The sequence below is a fragment of the Trifolium pratense genome, linkage group LG6 (genome assembly GCF_020283565.1).
Source record: "Trifolium pratense cultivar HEN17-A07 linkage group LG6, ARS_RC_1.1, whole genome shotgun sequence".
NCBI lineage: Eukaryota > Viridiplantae > Streptophyta > Magnoliopsida > Fabales > Fabaceae > Trifolium > Trifolium pratense.
The window spans coordinates 33136158-33156301 of NC_060064.1; the positions used below are offsets into that span (position 1 = coordinate 33136158).

General features: G+C 31.8%; 2 protein-coding genes and 1 non-coding gene across 3 annotated transcripts; 1 reads left to right on the forward strand and 2 right to left on the reverse strand.

The window, feature by feature from the left end:
- Nucleotides 1-3841: 3841 nt before the first annotated feature.
- On the reverse strand, nt 3842-3914 carry TRNAF-GAA. The gene has a single exon. It is a non-coding gene; the product is annotated as a tRNA-Phe (tRNA).
- Nucleotides 3915-5300: 1386 nt separating this feature from the next.
- On the forward strand, nt 5301-6997 carry LOC123892626 (phenolic glucoside malonyltransferase 1-like). Its single transcript, XM_045942473.1, has one exon. The coding sequence runs from the start codon at nt 5444-5446 to the stop codon at nt 6806-6808; it is 1365 nt and encodes a 454-aa protein (XP_045798429.1). The 5' UTR covers nt 5301-5443; the 3' UTR covers nt 6809-6997.
- A 2333-nt stretch (nt 6998-9330) lies between these two features.
- Nucleotides 9331-20144, reverse strand: LOC123889238. The gene is made up of 2 exons (XM_045938482.1): nt 18276-20144; nt 9331-11006 (listed from the first exon to the last, which is right to left on the reverse strand). The coding sequence occupies exons 1-2, from the start codon at nt 19645-19647 to the stop codon at nt 9538-9540; spliced, it is 2841 nt and encodes a 946-aa protein (XP_045794438.1). The 5' UTR covers nt 19648-20144; the 3' UTR covers nt 9331-9537.

The following is a 20144-nucleotide window of genomic DNA, read 5'->3' on the forward strand; positions in this document are numbered from 1 at the left end:
CATTCTGCCCAAAGGTGATTGTACTATTATATTGGCCTCTTATGATAATACTAATCCAATTTGGTTTTGATTCAAATGAATTTTTCCAGTTATGTTTCCATTGAAATGTTGAACATCATAGATCACTTGATTAGTGGGAGATAACTTATATTCTCTTGATATGCTTGATTAGTGGGAGTTTGAATTTTATATTAACTCCTTTTAAAAATTTGAAATTATTTGAAATTTGAAATATAAAAATATTTGAGCTCAGTGTTGTTGGGATCACTATGCCGGTGATCAACACTATTTTGGAGCTGAGGCATTATATAAACAAATATTATAGCTCAGTGTTGTTAGGATCACTATGCCGGTGATCAACACTATTTTGGAGCTGAGGCATTATGTGAAAACATAAATAAATAAGCTCAGTGTTGTCGGGATCACTTAGCCGGTGATCAACACTATTTTGGAGCTGAGGCATTATGGTATCTTAAGAACCATGTAATTTCTCTGGCTTTGAGGCATTTGAGAGAAATTATGTCTAAAATACTGGAGCTCGATGTTGATTAGATCATTATACTGCAGTAGTCAACATCATTTGGGAGCTTGGACTTGTGGTATCTTATGGACCATTGAATTTCTCTGGCTTTAATGCATTTGAGAGAAATTGAGGACTGACGAAGAAAATGATAGTATGGTTGAGATCACAGACATATCATTTTCTCGCTACACTCTACACAGATGACTAGTCGACGAAGTTTGGTGGTATTTGTAACCATGGAAGGTGTTGTATCGATAATGATATAATTACCGCTATGATTCGATATCATTTAACTTTTGTTGGACGGAGTCTTAATTAGATGTTGCATCTTGGGATCATTGTGGCCACGTTAAAATATGTTATCAACCCGAGAGTCGTTTTTCAAAATGTTTTATTCAAATTAAATATACACAATTGATTTTGCCCAAGTGGGAGAATGTTAGAATATTTTCTAATATTATGTGGGCTGCAATCAATTGTGGGTTTTGGTTTTAATAAAAACGGGTTGATGTTATTGTGATCCATTTGATGATGCTTAAGCCCGATAATTGTGATCAATAATAATGGGCTTGAACACTAATTCTGATTTGTGTAGAAACAAAGTGTAGGCCCAACTCTAGAGTCCATGATGGGTGGTACTAGGGTTGTGATCTTATATAAGATTGGCTAGGTCCCCTTTGCCGTCACGGACAAACACAGTAAGCTCATTTGTGGTTTTACCCATCAAAGACCTCAAAGACCGGAGTAAGTGATAGGCAAAGGAAGACCTTGTCAACTATATCGGTGATTCCGATATCGGCTATTCCGGTAAACATGATTGTCGATTCAAGTAAGTGTGTTCTAATTTCATATAATATATCGATCTCTAAATCATTAATTATTACAATTTAGACATTTTTTGGTTAATTTGTATATTAGAATTTTATCAAATGGAGAGAAGTGCAATAGAAATTGACTTGTTTATTTTATAGAAGTATTTTGTTTTTGTTGTAAAGTTTTTGAAAGAGTGATTGGTACAAGTCAATTAGCAAATGAAGATTATGGTGAATTTGCTTAAAAATGTGTTAGAATTATGACTCTTTATGCAGCTAGAAGATTGATAATAATATTAGTTTAAAGTTGTATTTACATTGTATTTACATCAATGACTATTTTTCATGTTATTGGTGTTTATTACAATTTTTTTTTGTTATTTACTGTTTAAATAAAAAACGACTCTTTTTTGTATGGGGCCCAACTTTAACATTAGAACAGGGTGGACCTTCAATTATTTGAAACCGTCCTATGATACTTAAGTATGAAATCGTGTGTATATTGAATATAAAATTTTGGGTTAAATCTCAATTTCTGCATATATAATTAATATAATTTTTGTTGGTACATAGTATAATATAATATTTTTATTAATTAAGTTATACCGTACAAAATCAATTTAGTCATCATATCACTCTTAAGAAATTCGTGTATTTAGTTCAAAATTTAGAACAAATAATTTTAAGTTATAATTTAAAATCAAGGGAGTATTTCTTGAGCAATAAATGTTATTTTTCAATTGGCCTGGCTAAGTACAAGAGATATATACCCCAACACTAACAACAACTGAGATTTTGGATGCCTCGCTCTAACTATGAACTTGATGTCCCGTTTTATTAATTATAATATGTTAATTACATATTTTTTTAATTAAATACGCTTGTCTTGTTCAAAAAAAAAATTAATTACGCTTGTCATATGTGGGCAACTATATTGCCTAGGTACGGTACCGGTATCCGGTACGAGTATTGGTACGCGGTACGATATTTTTAGAAAATTTAAGGTACGAGTACGTTAATATAAAAATTAGAAAAAATTATTTTTAAGTGAATTATTATCATCATGCTTTGAAGATTTAATTTTTTTGCTCCACCGTCTCAACTATTTTCATAAAAAATTAGAGATAATTGAAATATAATAAAAAATATAATATTTTAAGAGATTTTTCAACAGCCAATATGTTTTTTCCGTATTCATCATCATAAATCAACAAAATAAAAATGGGTACGAAATCGGTGCGTATCATACGAGTACAATAGAGTATCCGGTACTGGTACGTACCCGGTACGAGTACTTCACCATTTTAGGAGTACCCATGCTACATAGGTGGCAATATATCCTCCTTTGTATTGTATGTTAGTGTATGCCTTTTCTTTTTAGAGTTTATGCTTATTCTATAAAATATTTATATTACTAAGTGCCCCTAAAAGCTTGGTGCCCTGTCCGACCGCACCTCCCGAACACCCTCTGGAACCCCCTGAACTGAGGTCCAAACTCCCCCTCAATATTATATTATAGTAGAAAATAATTATCAACCTTTTATATTCAAAGGATTTGGATCCTCTCATGCTTTTTGGGTGCTGTCCTTTCTTCTTTTCCTTATCTAAGGGTGATGATTTTGTTAAAGAAGTTCCACATCGCTTGCGAGAAGGCATGGATAAGTGTTTATAAACTAAAGGCAATCATCACCTTACAATCCGATTTTGTAGGGTTGAGTTAAGCCAAATACTCAATTCTAAGATGGTATCAGAGCCTATCAATGATTCGCTTGACCACTTCGTCGGGATGCCTGCAATCAGGTTTCTGATCGGGCCCTCCACCATTTATATCCGCGCAACAAGCCCACAGTGCTGAAGGCGAGGGGGTGTGTTAAAGAAGTCTCACATCGCTTGCGAGAATGCCTGAATAAGTGTTTATAAATTAGAGGCAATTCTCACCTTACAAGCGGATTTTGTAAGGATGAGTTAGGCCCAAGAGAGGGAGAGAAAAAAAATAAATGAATGGTTGAGATTGGTGCTGAATGAAAGCATGAGAGAAATAACATGAGAAGATCTAAACTCATATTCAAAGCCTATAGAAGATCCGATCGTCAAATTATATATATTGCTTTTCTATTGGGATTTTAATCGGTGGAAATGGTACATGTAGGAAAGTAAATTCTTTAAGTTAGACTTTCTTCAATCATTTTGAATTGTTACACATTCATCATTCAATTCAATCTCCTGTAATTTTATAATTGTATTTATCTTTTTCTCTCTCATATTTGATGGTAGATATGTAACAATTGAGAAAAATTCCAATGGAGAGAATCCACTCTCATACACGTAGTATTCTCTTGTTATATTATTTGTTTATTTAAATCGATATGTAACAAAAGTATTTGACTCTAGTGATTAGTTTCGACTCTTTTTCAGTAGATCAATAGGCGAGAAGCTCACATCCGATCCATAGAAGACATAAATATTTATGATGGTTGTAAAACAGAAAAAAAAAAAACGAATAAAATGCGGTGAGCGTGGATCGAACACGCGACCTTCAGATCTTCAGTCTGACGCTCTCCCAACTGAGCTATCCCCGCCACATGTTTATTATTTTTATTTGTTTGAGTATTACTACTGATGTTGTTGATTATATATTAAATGTTTGGCATTTTTTTTTGACCGTAAGTGTTTGGCATATATAATAACCTTTTAAATGCTTCCTTCATTCCATGTTGAAATTTGGATTTTTATGAGGAATTATTTTTATAGGTGGATTCTAGGGTGAGGGCTCAATTAAGTCCCTCACCGGTGAGGCAGATAAAATACACCATCAGATTTGTTTAATGGTCGAGATTCATTAAAAATTAACATTAGAACATCTGCATATTCCCACACACAATCATGTGTATTCCTCTCTCTAATTTTGTAACTGTCTTCTCTCCCATGATACTTCAATGGTGAAATTTCACAAACTCCACCAAATTTTTCTCTATAATAAAAACCATATTTTCCCAAACTCTCTCACTGGCATCTTATAATCAGTGAGTGGGAACTCATTTTCCCCAAACATTGACACCAAAAGAGAAACATGTTAGCATTTATTATCCTTCGAACTTAATTAAAGCAATTGTAATAAGTTGGGAAGCAATATTTATAAACTACCAATTCAATCAAACGATTGTAGTGTTTTTTTATATATGTAGCAAGTTGGTCACAAAAACTAAATTCCAACTTCGCATGGCCAAAAAGATCATTAAGAGTACCGTGTATGCAATGGAGATAGAGAAACATAGAAACTGAAAAAAAAAGTTCAAGTGATAGAGAGAAAGAAATTGGATCTAGTGTGGTGATGAAATATTAGATCAAGTAGATTCATTTGATCTAACGGTGAAATTAAATGGTACACCGGTGAAGGACTTGATAGAGCCCTCACCCTAGAATCCACCATTTTTATAAGCCCTTTTTTTTATATATTATTAATTGCCTTTAACAACTCTTGTTTTATGTTGTTATTTTATATATATTGGTCTTGCTAACGTAGCGAGTGCCCTCTAGAGATTTTTTAAGCATTCTATTGAAATAAATTTTTTATTCAAAAAATTAAACACTATAATTTTTAATGCGTTAATTTTACGCATTCACATAAAAATTTTATAAAAAAAAAACTTATTACAAGGTTTTCAAGAGTGCCCTAGAGACACTATATGTGCTACGGGTCACAACATTATTATAAGGGAATATCGAAGGGAACATCTCCTAAACTTTTTTTTTTTGGAGCAAACAATTCATAGATCTTTGAAACATTTGTTTTGACGAATATTTTTTAAATATAAATTTTTTAAATAAGATATTGTTCAATTTATTTCGACAAATATTTTTTAAATATAAAATTTCATAATTATTTATAATAAATAATTAAAAGTATTAATTATCAAAGTTATATATATCGAAATGTGTGGGTCATAAAAAAGAGATTTAAAAAGGAACGGAGGGAAGGAGTAACTTATAAGTAATTGAAAATATTTGGCCCCCGGATTGTTCGCTCATAAGAACACTTTGTCAACCTCAGAAAAACAAAGAAACAAAAACACCATCTTCAATCTTTCTTCAACCAATTTCCATCAAAATGACCAAAATCATAGAAATTTTCAATGTATCACCATCTTCACAAGAACAATTACCATCACAAACATCACTTCCTCTCACCTTTTTTGACATACTATGGTTAAGATTACCACCTGTTCAAAGAATTTTCTTCTATGAATTTCCAAACCAACCCTCACTTTTCTTCAATACCCTTCTTCCAAAACTCAAAAAATCACTTTCTGTTACTCTTTATCACTTTTATCCTCTTTTGGGTCATCTCATTTGGCCTCGTGATTCTCACAAACCTATTATCAAACATGTTATAGGCAACACACTTTTGCTTACAGTAGCTGAATCTGATGCTGATTTCAATCATTTATCTGGTAATAATCTTAATGAAGCTTCACAAATTCATGATCTCTTACCTAGCTTGAATATTTCTCATGATCAAGCTTCTGTTTTGGCTCTTCAAGTTACCCTTTTTCCAAACTATGGTATTTCTATTGGTATTACTTCACATCATGCTGTTTTAGATGGTAAAACTTCAACTTCTTTTATCAAATCTTGGGCTTATTTATGTAATAAGCTTGAAATTGGAGAATCTGAATCACCCCTTTTGCCGGATGAATTTGTTCCTTTCTTTGATAGAAAAGTAATCAATGATCCAAATGGATTAGAGGCAAAATATGTGGGTGATTGGTTAAATCAAGGTGGAACAAACAATAGAAGCTTAATGGTTTGGGACCTTGAAGTTCCTGAAGGGTCAACTAGAGGATTGTTTCGGTTAACTCGGTTGGATATTGAAAAGCTTAAGGAATTTGTAGTGTCTAAACAAAAGGATAGGAATGAAAATAAGAAACTTCATTTGTCAACTTTTGTGGTATCTATTGCATATGCATGGGTATGCAGTCTGAAAGCAGGGGAAATTGAGAACAAAAATGTTATGCTGGCTGTGAATATTGATTGCAGGAATCGGTTGGATCAACCAATTCCTGCAACATATTTTGGAAATTGTATTGGAGCAAGAATGGCAACTGTTGAAACAAGTAGGTTATTGGGAGAAGATGGACTAATTGTGGCTATTGAAGTGATTAGTGAAGCTTTGGAAACTCTCAAAGATGGAGTTTTGAATGGAGCTGAAAATTGGTCTTCATGGTTACTTGAAGGTGTTGCCATTTCTGATGTCAAAACAATTGGTGCTGCTGGTTCACCTAAATTTGAGGTTTATAGTACTGATTTTGGTTTTGGAAAACCAAAGAAAGTTGAAATGGCTTCTATAGATAGAACTGGAGCTTTTTGTATTTCTGATACTAGAAATGGTGATGGTGTTGAGATAGGTTTTGTGTCTAAGAGAAAAGCAATTGAGGCATTTGCTGCTATTTTTTTCAAAGGCATTGCATATTGAGTCTTTTATATAGCGTCGTCACTTCAGATTAAATGCATGTTTGTTGTCGATTATTCTATTTTCTCAATTATTACTGGTGTCCATATGTTAATATCATGTCCGGTGGACGCGTCAGTGTTAGGACTTAATAAATTTGATGTGTATTGTACATTCAGTTGCTTAGCAGGAATAAAATTCTGTTGTGTTTCATTCTATATTTTCTTTTCTAGATTGTTTGTTGAAGTGGAATAATTTAGAGTTATTTGGTAATCATATTTTGCTGTTAGATTTTTGTGTTATGGATTATTGGTTATGAGTGAATCTGTTGGTTTTCAAGGGGATTTCTTTCCATTTTCCAGTGCCTAATTTATGTAATTCGAAAGCATGTAATAGTAGTACCTTATTTTCTAAAAGGATTTGATGTGAGTACATGAATCATTCTAAAAACTCAAGGCATAATGTGTCACCCTAATATAGTTTCAATATCATATTCTTTGATGACCCCTAGTATAATTAATCAAAGTTCAATATCTCATGTTAACTTATTTCTGCGTGGTCACACACTTCACAGTCATACTAGATCATCTAGGGTCCCCATACACATTACCCATGTTATGCAGGAGGGAATATGTGCAGAGATAATTGAACGAGCAGGCATGATCTCATACAAACCATCAACAACGCCAGTGGATATGAAACCCAAACTAAGTAACTCCTTAGGATCTCCATACATGATCCTACACCTTATCAGAAATTAGCAAGTAAATTACAATAACTCACATTCACAAGACCAAATATCTCATGGAAGGTTGGTAATATTGAGTCGATGGTTGATTTATGTAAGTGCTCCAATTTATTTAAGGTTAGTTCCTTATGTACTATGCACATGATAATAAAAAGCACATGATTCATTTTCGAGATCTGCTAAAACAAAAAATTAAGTGCATACTTGGTGCGACACAATTCACTATGATATCAAACATAAGATAAGAACTAAACTCGTATATAGTCTATAGTCTAAATCAAAGAGATAAAATGTAATTAATTTTATGTGGCTAAATGATCCAAAGAAGACAGTCTAGTAAAAAAACAAGGTGTAAACTGTAAACAAAGAGCATAACCTATAACAAATACTAAGATAATCATACCAAGTGTGATATGACATAGTCAAAATTTAAATACAAAGGTCTAAAATAAGTTGTTTCAAGTGGTAAAAAAATGAAAAAAAAAACATGCCTGCAAGTTCTGTTAAAGAAAATAACACTACATATCCCCCAAAATCCTGCTGCAAATCCAACTCCCATTCCTACATAGAAATCTGATATGTCAAAGAAACTTCCATCAAAATTTCCATTCTCCAACACTTGTTCTACTTTTGTACAGTTATTCATCAAAGGAGGACCACAAAGCTCCGGATTACCTGTATAACTAAGTGCTTCAAAGCTTTGAAGTTGAGCGCTAGTTGGAATTTTTCCTGATAAGTTATTGTATGACAGATTCAGGAAACTTAAAAAGGACAAGTCAGACAAACTTTGAGGTATTTCACCTGAAATCTTGTTCAATCAAAGATCAAGTGATTCCAACAATTTCATATTCCCCATGTCATTTGGTATCTCTCCATTAAGACGGTTTCGAGACAAGTTCAAAAACCGAAGCGCGGTTAGCTTTGAAATTTCAAAGGGAATAGTTCCAGAAAGATTATTACTTGAAAGATCAATCATTCTTACAAGCATCAAGTTGTCTCTATACTCTAACTCGTCTCCTTTCGGAACTAAGACGAGATTTTCTTTGTAGTTGTTATAGTTGAAGCTGGAACCGTAGTAATACTTTAAAGGGTTAGCAAAGAAATCATCTTCAGTACATACCCTAATACACAATTCCCAAAATAGTTATTTGGTATCAGTGGTTCTAACCTTGCTCTACAATCTACGTTGAATCTAAAAGCAAACTTCTCTTTCTCCTTTTCAACTCCTTGAATAGCTTTTGCAATACAAACACTCAAATAAGCACAAGCGAGAACAAACGATGATAATTTGTTTGGCTTTGATTCTTCTGTATCGAATAATTCCGATTTGGATAACACCCTTTGCTTGATTTTATCCAAGTCCCCACATGTGAACTCTAAGTCTCTAACGTAGCACGAACATACTCTTTCAGTTTTGGTTCAATGTAAATAATTTTTACACCGTCAATCAATTATAGCCATTAAATAATTAAAAATATTTGAATTTAATTAATAATAAATATTTCTAATATTATACAGTGAGTTAGTGATTTCTTTTGTCAACTAGTCAAATGACTAGATTCATACACGATAAATGTAAAAAAAATGAAGAATCATGTGCTCAAATTAGACCCTTTGTAATTATCTGTTAATTGAATTGTACTAATAGAACAAACAACTGTTATAATTTTTTATTTTTATTTTTGGTTACAAACAAACTGTTATAATTTACTTCCTTTAAAATACTTATACCGACTTTATCAAAAATAAAAATACTTATACCGACAATATTAATTAGTTTATTCAAACATGAATTATTTTATATTAAATTGCTGACCAAAATTAATTTATTCGAAATTAATATATTTGGTACCACTAAAACAAATTACAAACTAAAATTTATTTAAAAATAATATCTCTTTTTATTCGAATTACAAACCAAAATTCTTATGGCATGTTTTCAATTTGGTCACATCACATCCATATGAAAAATATTAATCACTATAGCTGCACTTGCTCTCTACAATCAATTAACACAAAGTCCTTCAAAAAACAACGTGCTAAAGAGATCCATTACATGTTCATTCAAAACAAGGCCAACTTCAACACCACCTTTCCCATTTTTGCTATCAGCCAAACCAATGGTTAAACCTCTATCAACTGACACTATTTCCACCTTTTCCGGCCTTCCCCAACCAAAATCAATCTCATAAACACCAAATCTATTAGACCCCGCTAATCCCATAATTTGAAATCCTTCACTTATTATAGATATAAAATCATCAAATAAATTTTCAGCTCCTTCTAGAACACCCTTTTCATTAATCATCTTTATTTTCTCATGAATACTCCTAGCAACCAAAAATACTGCATCTTCTTTTATGAAATCGAATGGTTTTGTATCAACTATATGTCCCCATACACAATTTCCAAAATAATTATTTGGTATTCGTGGCTCTAACCTTGCTCTACAATCTACATTGAACCCCATAACAAACTTCTCTTTCTCTTTTTCAACTCCATTAATTGCTTTTGCAAAACAAACGAGCGAATAAGCACAAGCGAGAACAAAAGTTGATAGTGTTTGAGGCTTTGTTTCATTTGTTTCGGATATTTCCCATTTCGATAAAACCATTTGCTTTATCTTGTTCAAATCTTCACGTCCGAGCTCAAAAGTAGCTCGGACATAGTCTTTGAGTTTTGGTTCAAAAGGGAAAATCTTCAAGCTTTGTTTGTTTCTTTTTTCATTTGGGAACATTTTGGCATTGATCTCGAACCATTTATTTGTGAATGCATCACCAAGTCCATTTTGATCTTTGATGATTTCCCTCTCGAATAAAGGTTCTAACTCTGGCAACAAACTTGGCAATTCTTCGGTTTCAATGATTTTGCTGCATAGATAAGCCCAAGCTTTGATGAACATAGTTGATGATTTTCCATCGAGAACAGCATGGTGTGTGCTTATTCCAATGGAAAAACCACTTTTTGGAAAAAGGGTTACTTGAATTGAGATAATAGAAGCAAAAGAATCTGTTGATTCTAAGTTAGGTACAAATAATTGAGACAAAGAAGCTTCATGGGGTGAGTTTTCAATGACATGATTGAAATCTGAATCAGACTCTACAATGAGGAAAGAGACACCGTCGTCATCATTGGGATTGAATTGGATGAATGGTTTGGGAGAATCGGAAGGCCAAATAATTTTACCGGCTAAAGGGAGAAAGTGTTGAAGGGTTAAAGAAAGTGATGTTTTGAGTTTTGGAACAATGTTTTGAAAGAAGAAAGAAGGGTGTGATTGTGAATTTGGGAGGGTGTAGAAGAAGATTCTTTCTACCGGATGAAACGTTAGCCAAAATATGTCAAAGAAAGTGAGAGGTAGTGTTTTTGTTGTTTGAGTTGATGGTGGGGGAACAACTTTGACGTGTTCATGGATTTTAATGTTATTGTTGTTGGAAGCCATGTGACACAGAGGAAGTCTTTGAATATATTTCTTAGCTATGAAAAATGAGGGGGAATGAAGCTTTTATAGAGAAAGTTCAAAGTGTTAAAAGGGAAAAGAATGAATATCATGATAATTAATTTTAGGAATAGAAACAAAATTATCAAGTTATTTCAAAAGTATTTAGGAATATTTATTTTAGAGTTAAATAAGTTTTGGTCCCTATAAATATATTATATTTTATTTTTATTTACTCTAAATTTTTCTTCAAAAAAAAAATTGTCGTTAACCTTTTTTGTGTTTGCTTTGTAGTCAATCAATCAAATTATTATGTTAATAATTTATAGATTTTTGTGGGAGATATTCTTATAATATTATAAAATATTTACTAAAAACTTTTAAAAAGGATTATTATTTGAAAACAAGAAGATAACTATTGAGTACGAAAAATATTTGAAGGACTCTTATTTGAAATTTTTTTGACTTATTTAACCTTTTTTTACGTTTGTTCATTCAAAACTCTTCAAAGGAACACTTGTGCAAGTTGTATAATGCAGCGTTATCTTCCTTTCAAGATTTTTTAATACTTTGATTTTGTGGTAAAAAAATGTTTTAAATCACCGATCGTTAGTTGGTTCAGTGGTGATTGGTGCTGAACTTGGTAGGGAGGACCGCGGTTCGATCCCCCACAACTGCGATCGGGAGGAGGCTGGAACCACTTGATGCCAGAACTGACCCCCGAACCAGATTCAACTGGTGGTGAAAACCCGAAAAAAAAAATGTTTTAAATCTGCTCTCTTTAGAATATAAGAAATATAAGAAAAAAAACATTTGAAAAGTTGATGCATCGATTTATTTGGTTCTAGATGGAGCAAGAAAGAATTAAACACTTTTGGTCATAAATAAACATTCTGCTGCGGCAGTTGTTTTTTGATGCAAAGGAAAAATCAACATGGTTCAAGAAATGCTTAGAAAAGTAAAAAGTTTTTGAAAAGTCTTTTGTTTTGAAAAGTATATACGACTTTAGCCTTTGATTAATTGATTTATATATTTTTTTGAAGATCTTCTTTTGTAGTGTAGGCGTGTAGCCATCTAATTGCAAATATCTTCAATTGGTTCAAAGTCAGTTAGGGGCCGGGCATTTCCAATTACCAAATAAAGAAACTGAATTATTTAGTTAAGAAAAAAGTGAATTATGATTTTATTCAGGTTAAATAAAATTTTGTGCTTATAAAAAAAAATAAAAAAAATAAAATTTTGTCCTTAAAAATATAGTGAATCTTGATTTTAATTCTCAACATGTCAATGTTATGTTCAAAAAATGAGAAGGAAATGTAAAAAAAAAAAAAAAACAAAGAGCCATGAGTTTAAATATATTGAAAAGAGAAAATAAATTCAAAGGAAGTGGGATATACAACAGAAACCTTTAAAGCTTAAACAAATCTTAGGAAAACCTAGTTTGTTTCTAGCAAGTGCCGATTCAAGCTGAGGAGGTTAAGATGACCACCAAATATATGAAGATAAAGATAATCTTATACTTGTCAAAATGTCAGCACACACATTCCCCTGTTTCTCTAAAGATGTGTAACCGACATGATAAGAATTTTCATTATTACCGGTGGCCTTGAGCCTAGGGATGTTGAGGCAAAATGCAAAATCCCAATTTGATGTTTTAAAGATAACAAACATCTTAATTATATTTTAAATGTAATTCTGATCTCATTGTTATCTAACAAGTGCTCTTGAGTGTTTTAATTAGTCAGGAACAATTAAGCTTCTAATCTCAATGATATTCATTATGTTTTGGCAAAAAGAGAAGCTTCAGGATCAGTCTGAGAATGATCTCTGGTTTAATTGCAACATTCTCCTCATGAACAAGAATAAATGCAAAAGCACTTATTTCATTAAGTCAACCATATACAAGACAAAGAAGCACTTATTTCTCATGAACAATTAAGGCAAGGAATAAGTTGGAAAGAAAGTGACTTTCCTCTTTGGACAAAGTTAATGATCAAGCATGTGCAACATGATAATTTCTCAAGGCATCATCTAATCAGGTGTATCAAGAGTGTTTGGACAAGAATTACATAGACCAATAAGGATGAGACAACACACATTCAACTCATAGTTGTCATGTACCTTCAATGTCATTATTTAATGAACATTCTCCAAGAGATTAATTTTTAATCAAGAAAAGGAAGTACATGGAAAGGACAAGTGAATAGTTATGCAAGGACATCACAGCTGCATTCCCTTCACACTACAGCTGGCCACAGTTCTGCATCATTCTCCATTTGAAGATCATGTGTAAAATTCGCCCAGATTGGAGAACAATCTCAGAATGATGCTGAGAATGACTGTCCTTTGCTTTTGAAGTTGCAAGCTCATCTACAACTGTCCAAAACGTGCCTAAATGGTCTATAACGGATATACTTGGTGAGGAAGCAAGGAACAACTATCTACAGCCCATTGCAAGCTGTCATTATGCCCTTTTATTTGAAAACATGAAGAACAGCAGGGAGAACGTTCTGAGAAAGATCAGTTTGAGCTTATCCACTCAACAATTCAGCATGAGCTGTCTATTTTGAATCAACTAGCCGTTGGAGAACTTCCTTTGGGACCAAGGAACTGAAGACTCAAGGTTCAACTATAAAAGGAAGGCTTTGACAACATTGAAGAGCAAGAATTCAATTTACAACAATCAATCTACTTGTCTTTGTGACACAAGTTTTTAAGCTCTTCTTTAAAGATCTCTTTCACTCCATATTTTGTAATTATCATACTAGGATCAGTATCCATTTTGAGTGAACAAAGAGAGATTTTATTGTAACTAGCTTTTCAACTTAGTTTGAGTGAGAAAGCTTTAGATCCAAACCATTATCAAAATTGTGAAGATTGACTCAATTCAATACGTAACTATTGATTGAGTGACACCTCATAAAGTCTAGGAAAGACTTAGGTAGATCAAGCAAGTGAAGCTTGGAAGATTGTGATCTTGGATTAGATCAAAGAAGAAGTGTATCTTGAGATCGGTAGAATCTCTTAGTGGACAATCTCACAGGAGCGTGGGGACTGGAGTAGCCCATACTATTAAGGGGTGAACCAGGATAAAATTATTGTGTCTCTTCTCTCCCAACTCATATTAATTTTATGCAAACACAAACACACACAAATCACTTATTGTTTTGTTTGCAGCTCAGAGATCGTTCTAAGATCATTCTCCTAACTTATACTATTTATTCTGAGATCATTCTAACGTATGTTTTGATATCTAATTTTTAAAAGGACAATTTTTAAAGGTTCACAATTCAAACCCCCCTTTCTTGTGAAAAACTTTGCTACTTCAAGGGAAAATTTTCTACCGGCTTTTGGTCATTTGCGACAGAAAAATCCAAAACAGAATTAAAAAAAAATATAGTTTGCAAATATATGCGGAAAAATTTTCAAATGGAGGAATTTGCGTAGATTTCAAGACCGCCACAAATTTAGGCTTTTTTATATCTATATATATAATTCCTAGATAGTTCTCCTACTATCCATCTTAACCCTAATCCACATCACCCACTTACATCCAATTAAATCACACAATAATGCCACATCACTTCCTTATATTATATCATTTTCATCTCTATTTTTTTTTGTTTCCACATCACTTCCTTATATTATATCATTCTCATCTCTATTTTTTTTTATATTATATCAATCTCATAATAAATAATAAAGAATTATGTTTCTCCAATTATCCAAAAATTAATGTCACAAGATGTTACAATTTTCTACATTATTATTGAATTTTACCTCTCCAATTATCCAAAAATTGATGTCACAAGATGTTACACTTTTCTACATTATTATAACATTTCTTAGTGACAATGAAGATGAACATAGTTGGATTCTCTTTCAACATTTATCCCATTTAAATGTCAACCGTTTTCATAGAAACAACAAAGAGTTTATAATTTAGTCACACAAAAAAATACGAAGAGTGTATACATTATTGACTTAATTACATTATAATTTTAGAGAAGAGTGAAGGTTATGCAAAAAATTAGGTTATGGGATTGAAATATATAATAACCATTATCATTATCATATTTCATTCAATTTTAGTGTGTCGCCTATGCGTTGCACTATTGCATTGGCTGGCGCACCCCACAAAAAAAAAATTCATTCAATTTTGATAGTCCGTACTCATTCTCTATACATATAGGTATATATATTGGTTGGAGGAAATGATAAGTACATCACTTTTATATTATTATTATTATTATTATTATTATTATTATTATTATTTTCATTTTATAATACTTATTGTTACAATTTATACGAATAATTTTTCAACATTATAATATAAAATACCACATAACACCTGTGCATCGCACGGGTGTGGGACTAGTTTGAAAAAAGCCGCTGCAACATTTTAAGAAACCGCTGCAAATAATAGGTGAAAAAAATTCAAAAAGAGTATTTTGCGGCGGTTTCAAAACCAAAATAGGTTACACACTGTTTCCTTATGATAATTCTTGATGTTTTAATTGGTTTTAGTTTTCAGGACTAATCATTTATAAAAATTGAAAGAGAGGTCAAAAAATATGTGACTAAAGGGCAGATTAGGGAAAAAAATGAAGCAAGCTGAAAATTGGTGATGCGGATTATGTACATAATTAAATTTGGAAAATGCTAACTAGTGTCCCCGGGGCACTAGTTAAAGATACTAATTATAGTAAAATCACATTGAAACTTGTGTAGTCAATGTTTATAAAGTATAAAAAGTGTCATTTCCAATGCAAAAATTACTTTTTTTGTATCCTTAACTAGTGCCCCGGGGGCACTAGTTAGCATGACACATTAAATTTTCTATATTTATTTTTTTTCGAAGTTATAACTGACATAAATTTTAATTATCATATACAGTATAAACTATTACTGATAAAAAATTCAAAATAATTTTTTGAACAAAAAATTCAAAATAATTATCATATGTACAGAAAAAACTATTTTACACGGCATAACTTATAACTGATGACACAAATTTCCAAATAACCATCATATACAGGACAAATTATCATTGATAAAAATTTCGAAAAAACTATTTTACACAGGATATGATATAATTGACATAAATTTTAACTATCATATACGGGATAACTTTAATATCAAAATTTACATTAATCTATACTTAAATTAGAATTTAGAACTATTAGAAAAACCTTAACTAACGTTACTTTACGAAATAGTATTTAAAAAACCTTAACTAATGTAGCGTTACTAGTTGAAAGAAAAAATTTAAACTACAAACTTATAAGCTATATGAAATAGTATTTAAAAAATAGACTATAAATTAGTAAAATACGCTAAGCTCTTTTAAAACATTGTTATCAAACGCTAAAACATATCTTCCTATCGATAACAATAATAGTCAATAGTCTATTTCAATTTTTTCATATCTTTTACTAAAACGCTAAAATATATGATGACATGCGTCATTACATGAAAATAAAGACCAATTGCAAGTGTTTTTAGAAGAATTTTGACCTATTTCATGGAGGAATAATGCATTAGTTTGAGAATATTTGCAAAGGAAAAAAGTAGCTGAAGATTGATAAAAAAAAAGAGCCAAAGTTCCTGTTTTTTTGTCTGGGGCGAAATTCTTCGTGCCCGGGGTGAAAAGTGTATCAAAAATCTGGTCAAGTTATTGTTTTTTTGCCTGGGGCAAAATTTTCTGTGACTGTGGCGAAAATCTCATTTATTGGCCTCAGCTATAAAAGGAAGTAGTAGATCTGAAATTGGGGATCGAAGATTGACCGGAAAAACATCATTTTGAAGTGTGGAAAGACATCAAGATCAACTTGTATAATCATGCTTTCTCTTACTCTTTTGATTGTAATTTCTCTTTTTACTATGTGTAACTAAATTTCCATGGTTGGTCCTTTAGGAGATTCTAATTGTTATTTTTCTTGAACAATGTGATTATCATATGATATGATCAATGAATTACGAAGTTAGTTTATTTGATTATTCCTGGTACTTAATGCTTTGTATGAATTCACGACTTATATGATGATTTCAATGATTTGTTTTACTATGACGATAGGAATGAATCATCGATCTAGGGATAATTAATCAATTAACTTTCACTTAAGACATTTTGGATTGTTAATGGAGATTTTAAGGATTAATGTTTTTATTCCTCAATTGATCATCGAGTCACCTAAGACATTAGGGATTGATGATCAAGAGAGAGGATTATGTTACCAAGACATTGAGCATAATCAATTTAGATTTAATCTAATCATGAAACTACATGGAGTAATTTTTAATCATACATGAAATTATCAAGAAAAATAGTAATTAGATGAACCAATAAGGACCAATCGATTCTCTTCATCAATTTGAATTCTAAGTCATTTTTAAGTTTATGATAAAAATCCAAACGAAGTTAAACTCTCCCCTTTGCATTTGAATTATTAATCCTAAATTAATTTAATTATTTTGTTGAGATTAAAACAATCTTTATAGATACGAACTTTGATTTTATTACTTGACGACAATTTAATACACTTGCTAAATTTTTATCAATATACTACACACATTTTTAAAAGATAAACACACCCTTAGTACTCAACCGCAATTGGATAGTAGGCAGTCCATCCTTTGCCACACCTTCAAAATATCAATTCCATTTGTCACCAAACGAAATTGTCATTGTTTTGTCACAGGCTGCATGTTATTTGCTCCATGTCTTTTTTCTTGGTGAATTTTATTTGCTCCATGTCTCTTTCTTTCAATTGAGTCATGGAAAATATAGACCGAATTAAGATTCCATATGGCAAGTTGGCAACAAGAAGAATTGAAATAGCAAAATAAAATAAAATACTAATAAATATTTGTTTGTGAAATTTTTAATAGAACAATTGTATGTTCAAATTCACTTTTATGAAATGCAAAGTAATTTAAAAAGTATAAAATATGTTTTGGTAATTAATTGATTTAATAAAAAAATGTTTAGAAATCTTTCAAAGTTTGAAATTTTAAAATTCAAACTTATTATGCAATTCACTTCTACATAATTGTATTAAAATATGAATCACTTTAAATTAAATTGTTAAGTAAACTTAATTTTATAAAATCAATTCATTCAAAATAAATATCTACAACCACTAAAATAAATAAGAAAACTCACTATCTCTAATTATATTCGACATACAAATAAAAAAATTCTTCGGACATGTTATCTATCTAATCCGATCTATATGAAGAGATTAATCACTACAATTGTGTTTGCTCTTCGGTCAACTAATGCAAACCTTCAAGAAACAAAGTGCTAAAGAGATCCATGACATGCTTATTAAGAACCAACCCAACTTCAATTCCACCTTTGCCATTTTTGCCCTCAGCCAGACCAATGGTTAAACCTCTATCAATTGATACTATCTCCACCTTTTCTGGCCTTCCCCAACCAAAATCAATTTCATAAACACCAAATCTATTAGACCCTGCCACTCCAATAATTTCAATTCCTTCACTTGTCATAGAAATATATTTATCAAATGCATCATTAGTTCCTTGAAGAGCACCCTTTTCGTTTATCATCACTATTTTCTCATGAATGCTTTTAGCAACTAAAAACAATCCATCTTCTTTTATGAAATCAGATGGTTTTGCATCAACAAAGTGTCCCCATACACAATTTCCAAAATAGTTATTTGGTATTGGTGGCTCTAACCTTGCTCTACAATCTACACTAAATGCAAAAGCAAACTTTTCTTTCTCCTTTTCATATTTGTGAATCGCTTTTGCAACACAAACGAGCGAATAAGCACAAGTGAGAATAAAAGATGATAGTGTTTGAGGCTTTGATTCATTTGTATCAAATATTTCCCATTTGGATAACACCATTTGCTTTATCTCACTCAAATTTTCTCGTGTGAGCTCGAATGTAGCACGAACATAGTCATCTAGTTTTGGTTGAAAAGGTAAAATCTTCAAGCATCGTTCGTTACCTTTTTCATTTGGGAACATTTTGGTCATGATTTCGATCCAGTTATTTGTGAATGTATCAGCAAGCTCATTTTGATCTTTGATGATTTCTCTGTCGAATACTGGTTCAAACTTTGACAGCAAAATGAGTTTGTTGCATAGATAAGCCCAAGCTTTGATGAACATAGTGGAAGATTTTCCATCAAAAACAGCATGGTGTGTGCTTATTCCAATAGAAAAACCACTTTTTGGAAAAAGGGTTATTTGACATGAGATAACAGAAGCAAAAGAATCTGTTGAATCTAAGTGAGGTACAAAAGAACGAGACAAAGAAGTTTCATGGGGTGAGTTTTCAATGACATGGTTGAAATCTGAATCAGACTCTGCAATGAGCAATGAAACACCGTCATCATCATTGGGGTTGAATTGAATGAATGGTTTGGGAGAATCAGAAGGCCAAATGATTTTACCGGCTAAAGGTAGAAAGTGTTGGAGGGTTAAAGAAAGTGAGGTTTTGAGTCTTGGAACAATATTTTGGTAGAAAAAAGTAGGGTGTGATTGTGAATTTGGGAGGGTGTAGAAGAAGATTCTTTCTACTGGATGAAATCTTAGCCAATATATGTCAAAGAAAGTGAGAGGTGTTGTTGATGTTTGGGTTGATGATGGTAGAGGAACAACTTTGAATTGTTGATGGATTTTAATGTTGTTGGAAGCCATGAAAGATTAGAGATAAATTTCTTAGCTATGCAAGAATAGAGGTATGGTTAGAGTCGTGTGGATTGGAGGAGATTTAGAGTTATGATAACTAATGTTAGGAAGTCGATATTTTCACATATCAAATAAGAGTATAATTGTTGTGCACTGTCAGTGTAAAGATTCTTTACACATACATCCAATGATATGTTGCCACATCATTTAATGAATTTGACACATCATGTGTTTTTAAATAACATACATGATGTGTCAGTATATTATTGGATGCATGTGTAAAATAACTTTACACTGACGGTGTATATAAATTAAATTCATCGAGTAATCAATGACCATGTTGTCTTAAATGTGTATCATACATCGACACGTGACACTGGTTCTCTCTTTCACAGACACACCCAATTTTATTTTTTGAGAAGGCCTTCACCCACCTCTCCAAAGGACATATTTTATATATCGAAAAATGTTATTCCAATGTGAATGGTAAAAAAGTGTGTTAATTT

Coding starts and splice junctions, on each gene's coding strand:
- LOC123892626 (XM_045942473.1), top strand. CDS start 5,444: ATGACCAAAATCATAGAAATTTTCAATGTATCACCATCTTCACAAGAA.
- LOC123889238 (XM_045938482.1), bottom strand. CDS start 19,647: ATGGCTTCCAACAACATTAAAATCCATCAACAATTCAAAGTTGTTCCT. Junction 11,007..18,275: donor GCATGTCATGGATCTCTTTA/GCACTTTGTTTC, acceptor CATTTTTCATAG/CTAAGAAATATATTCAAAGA.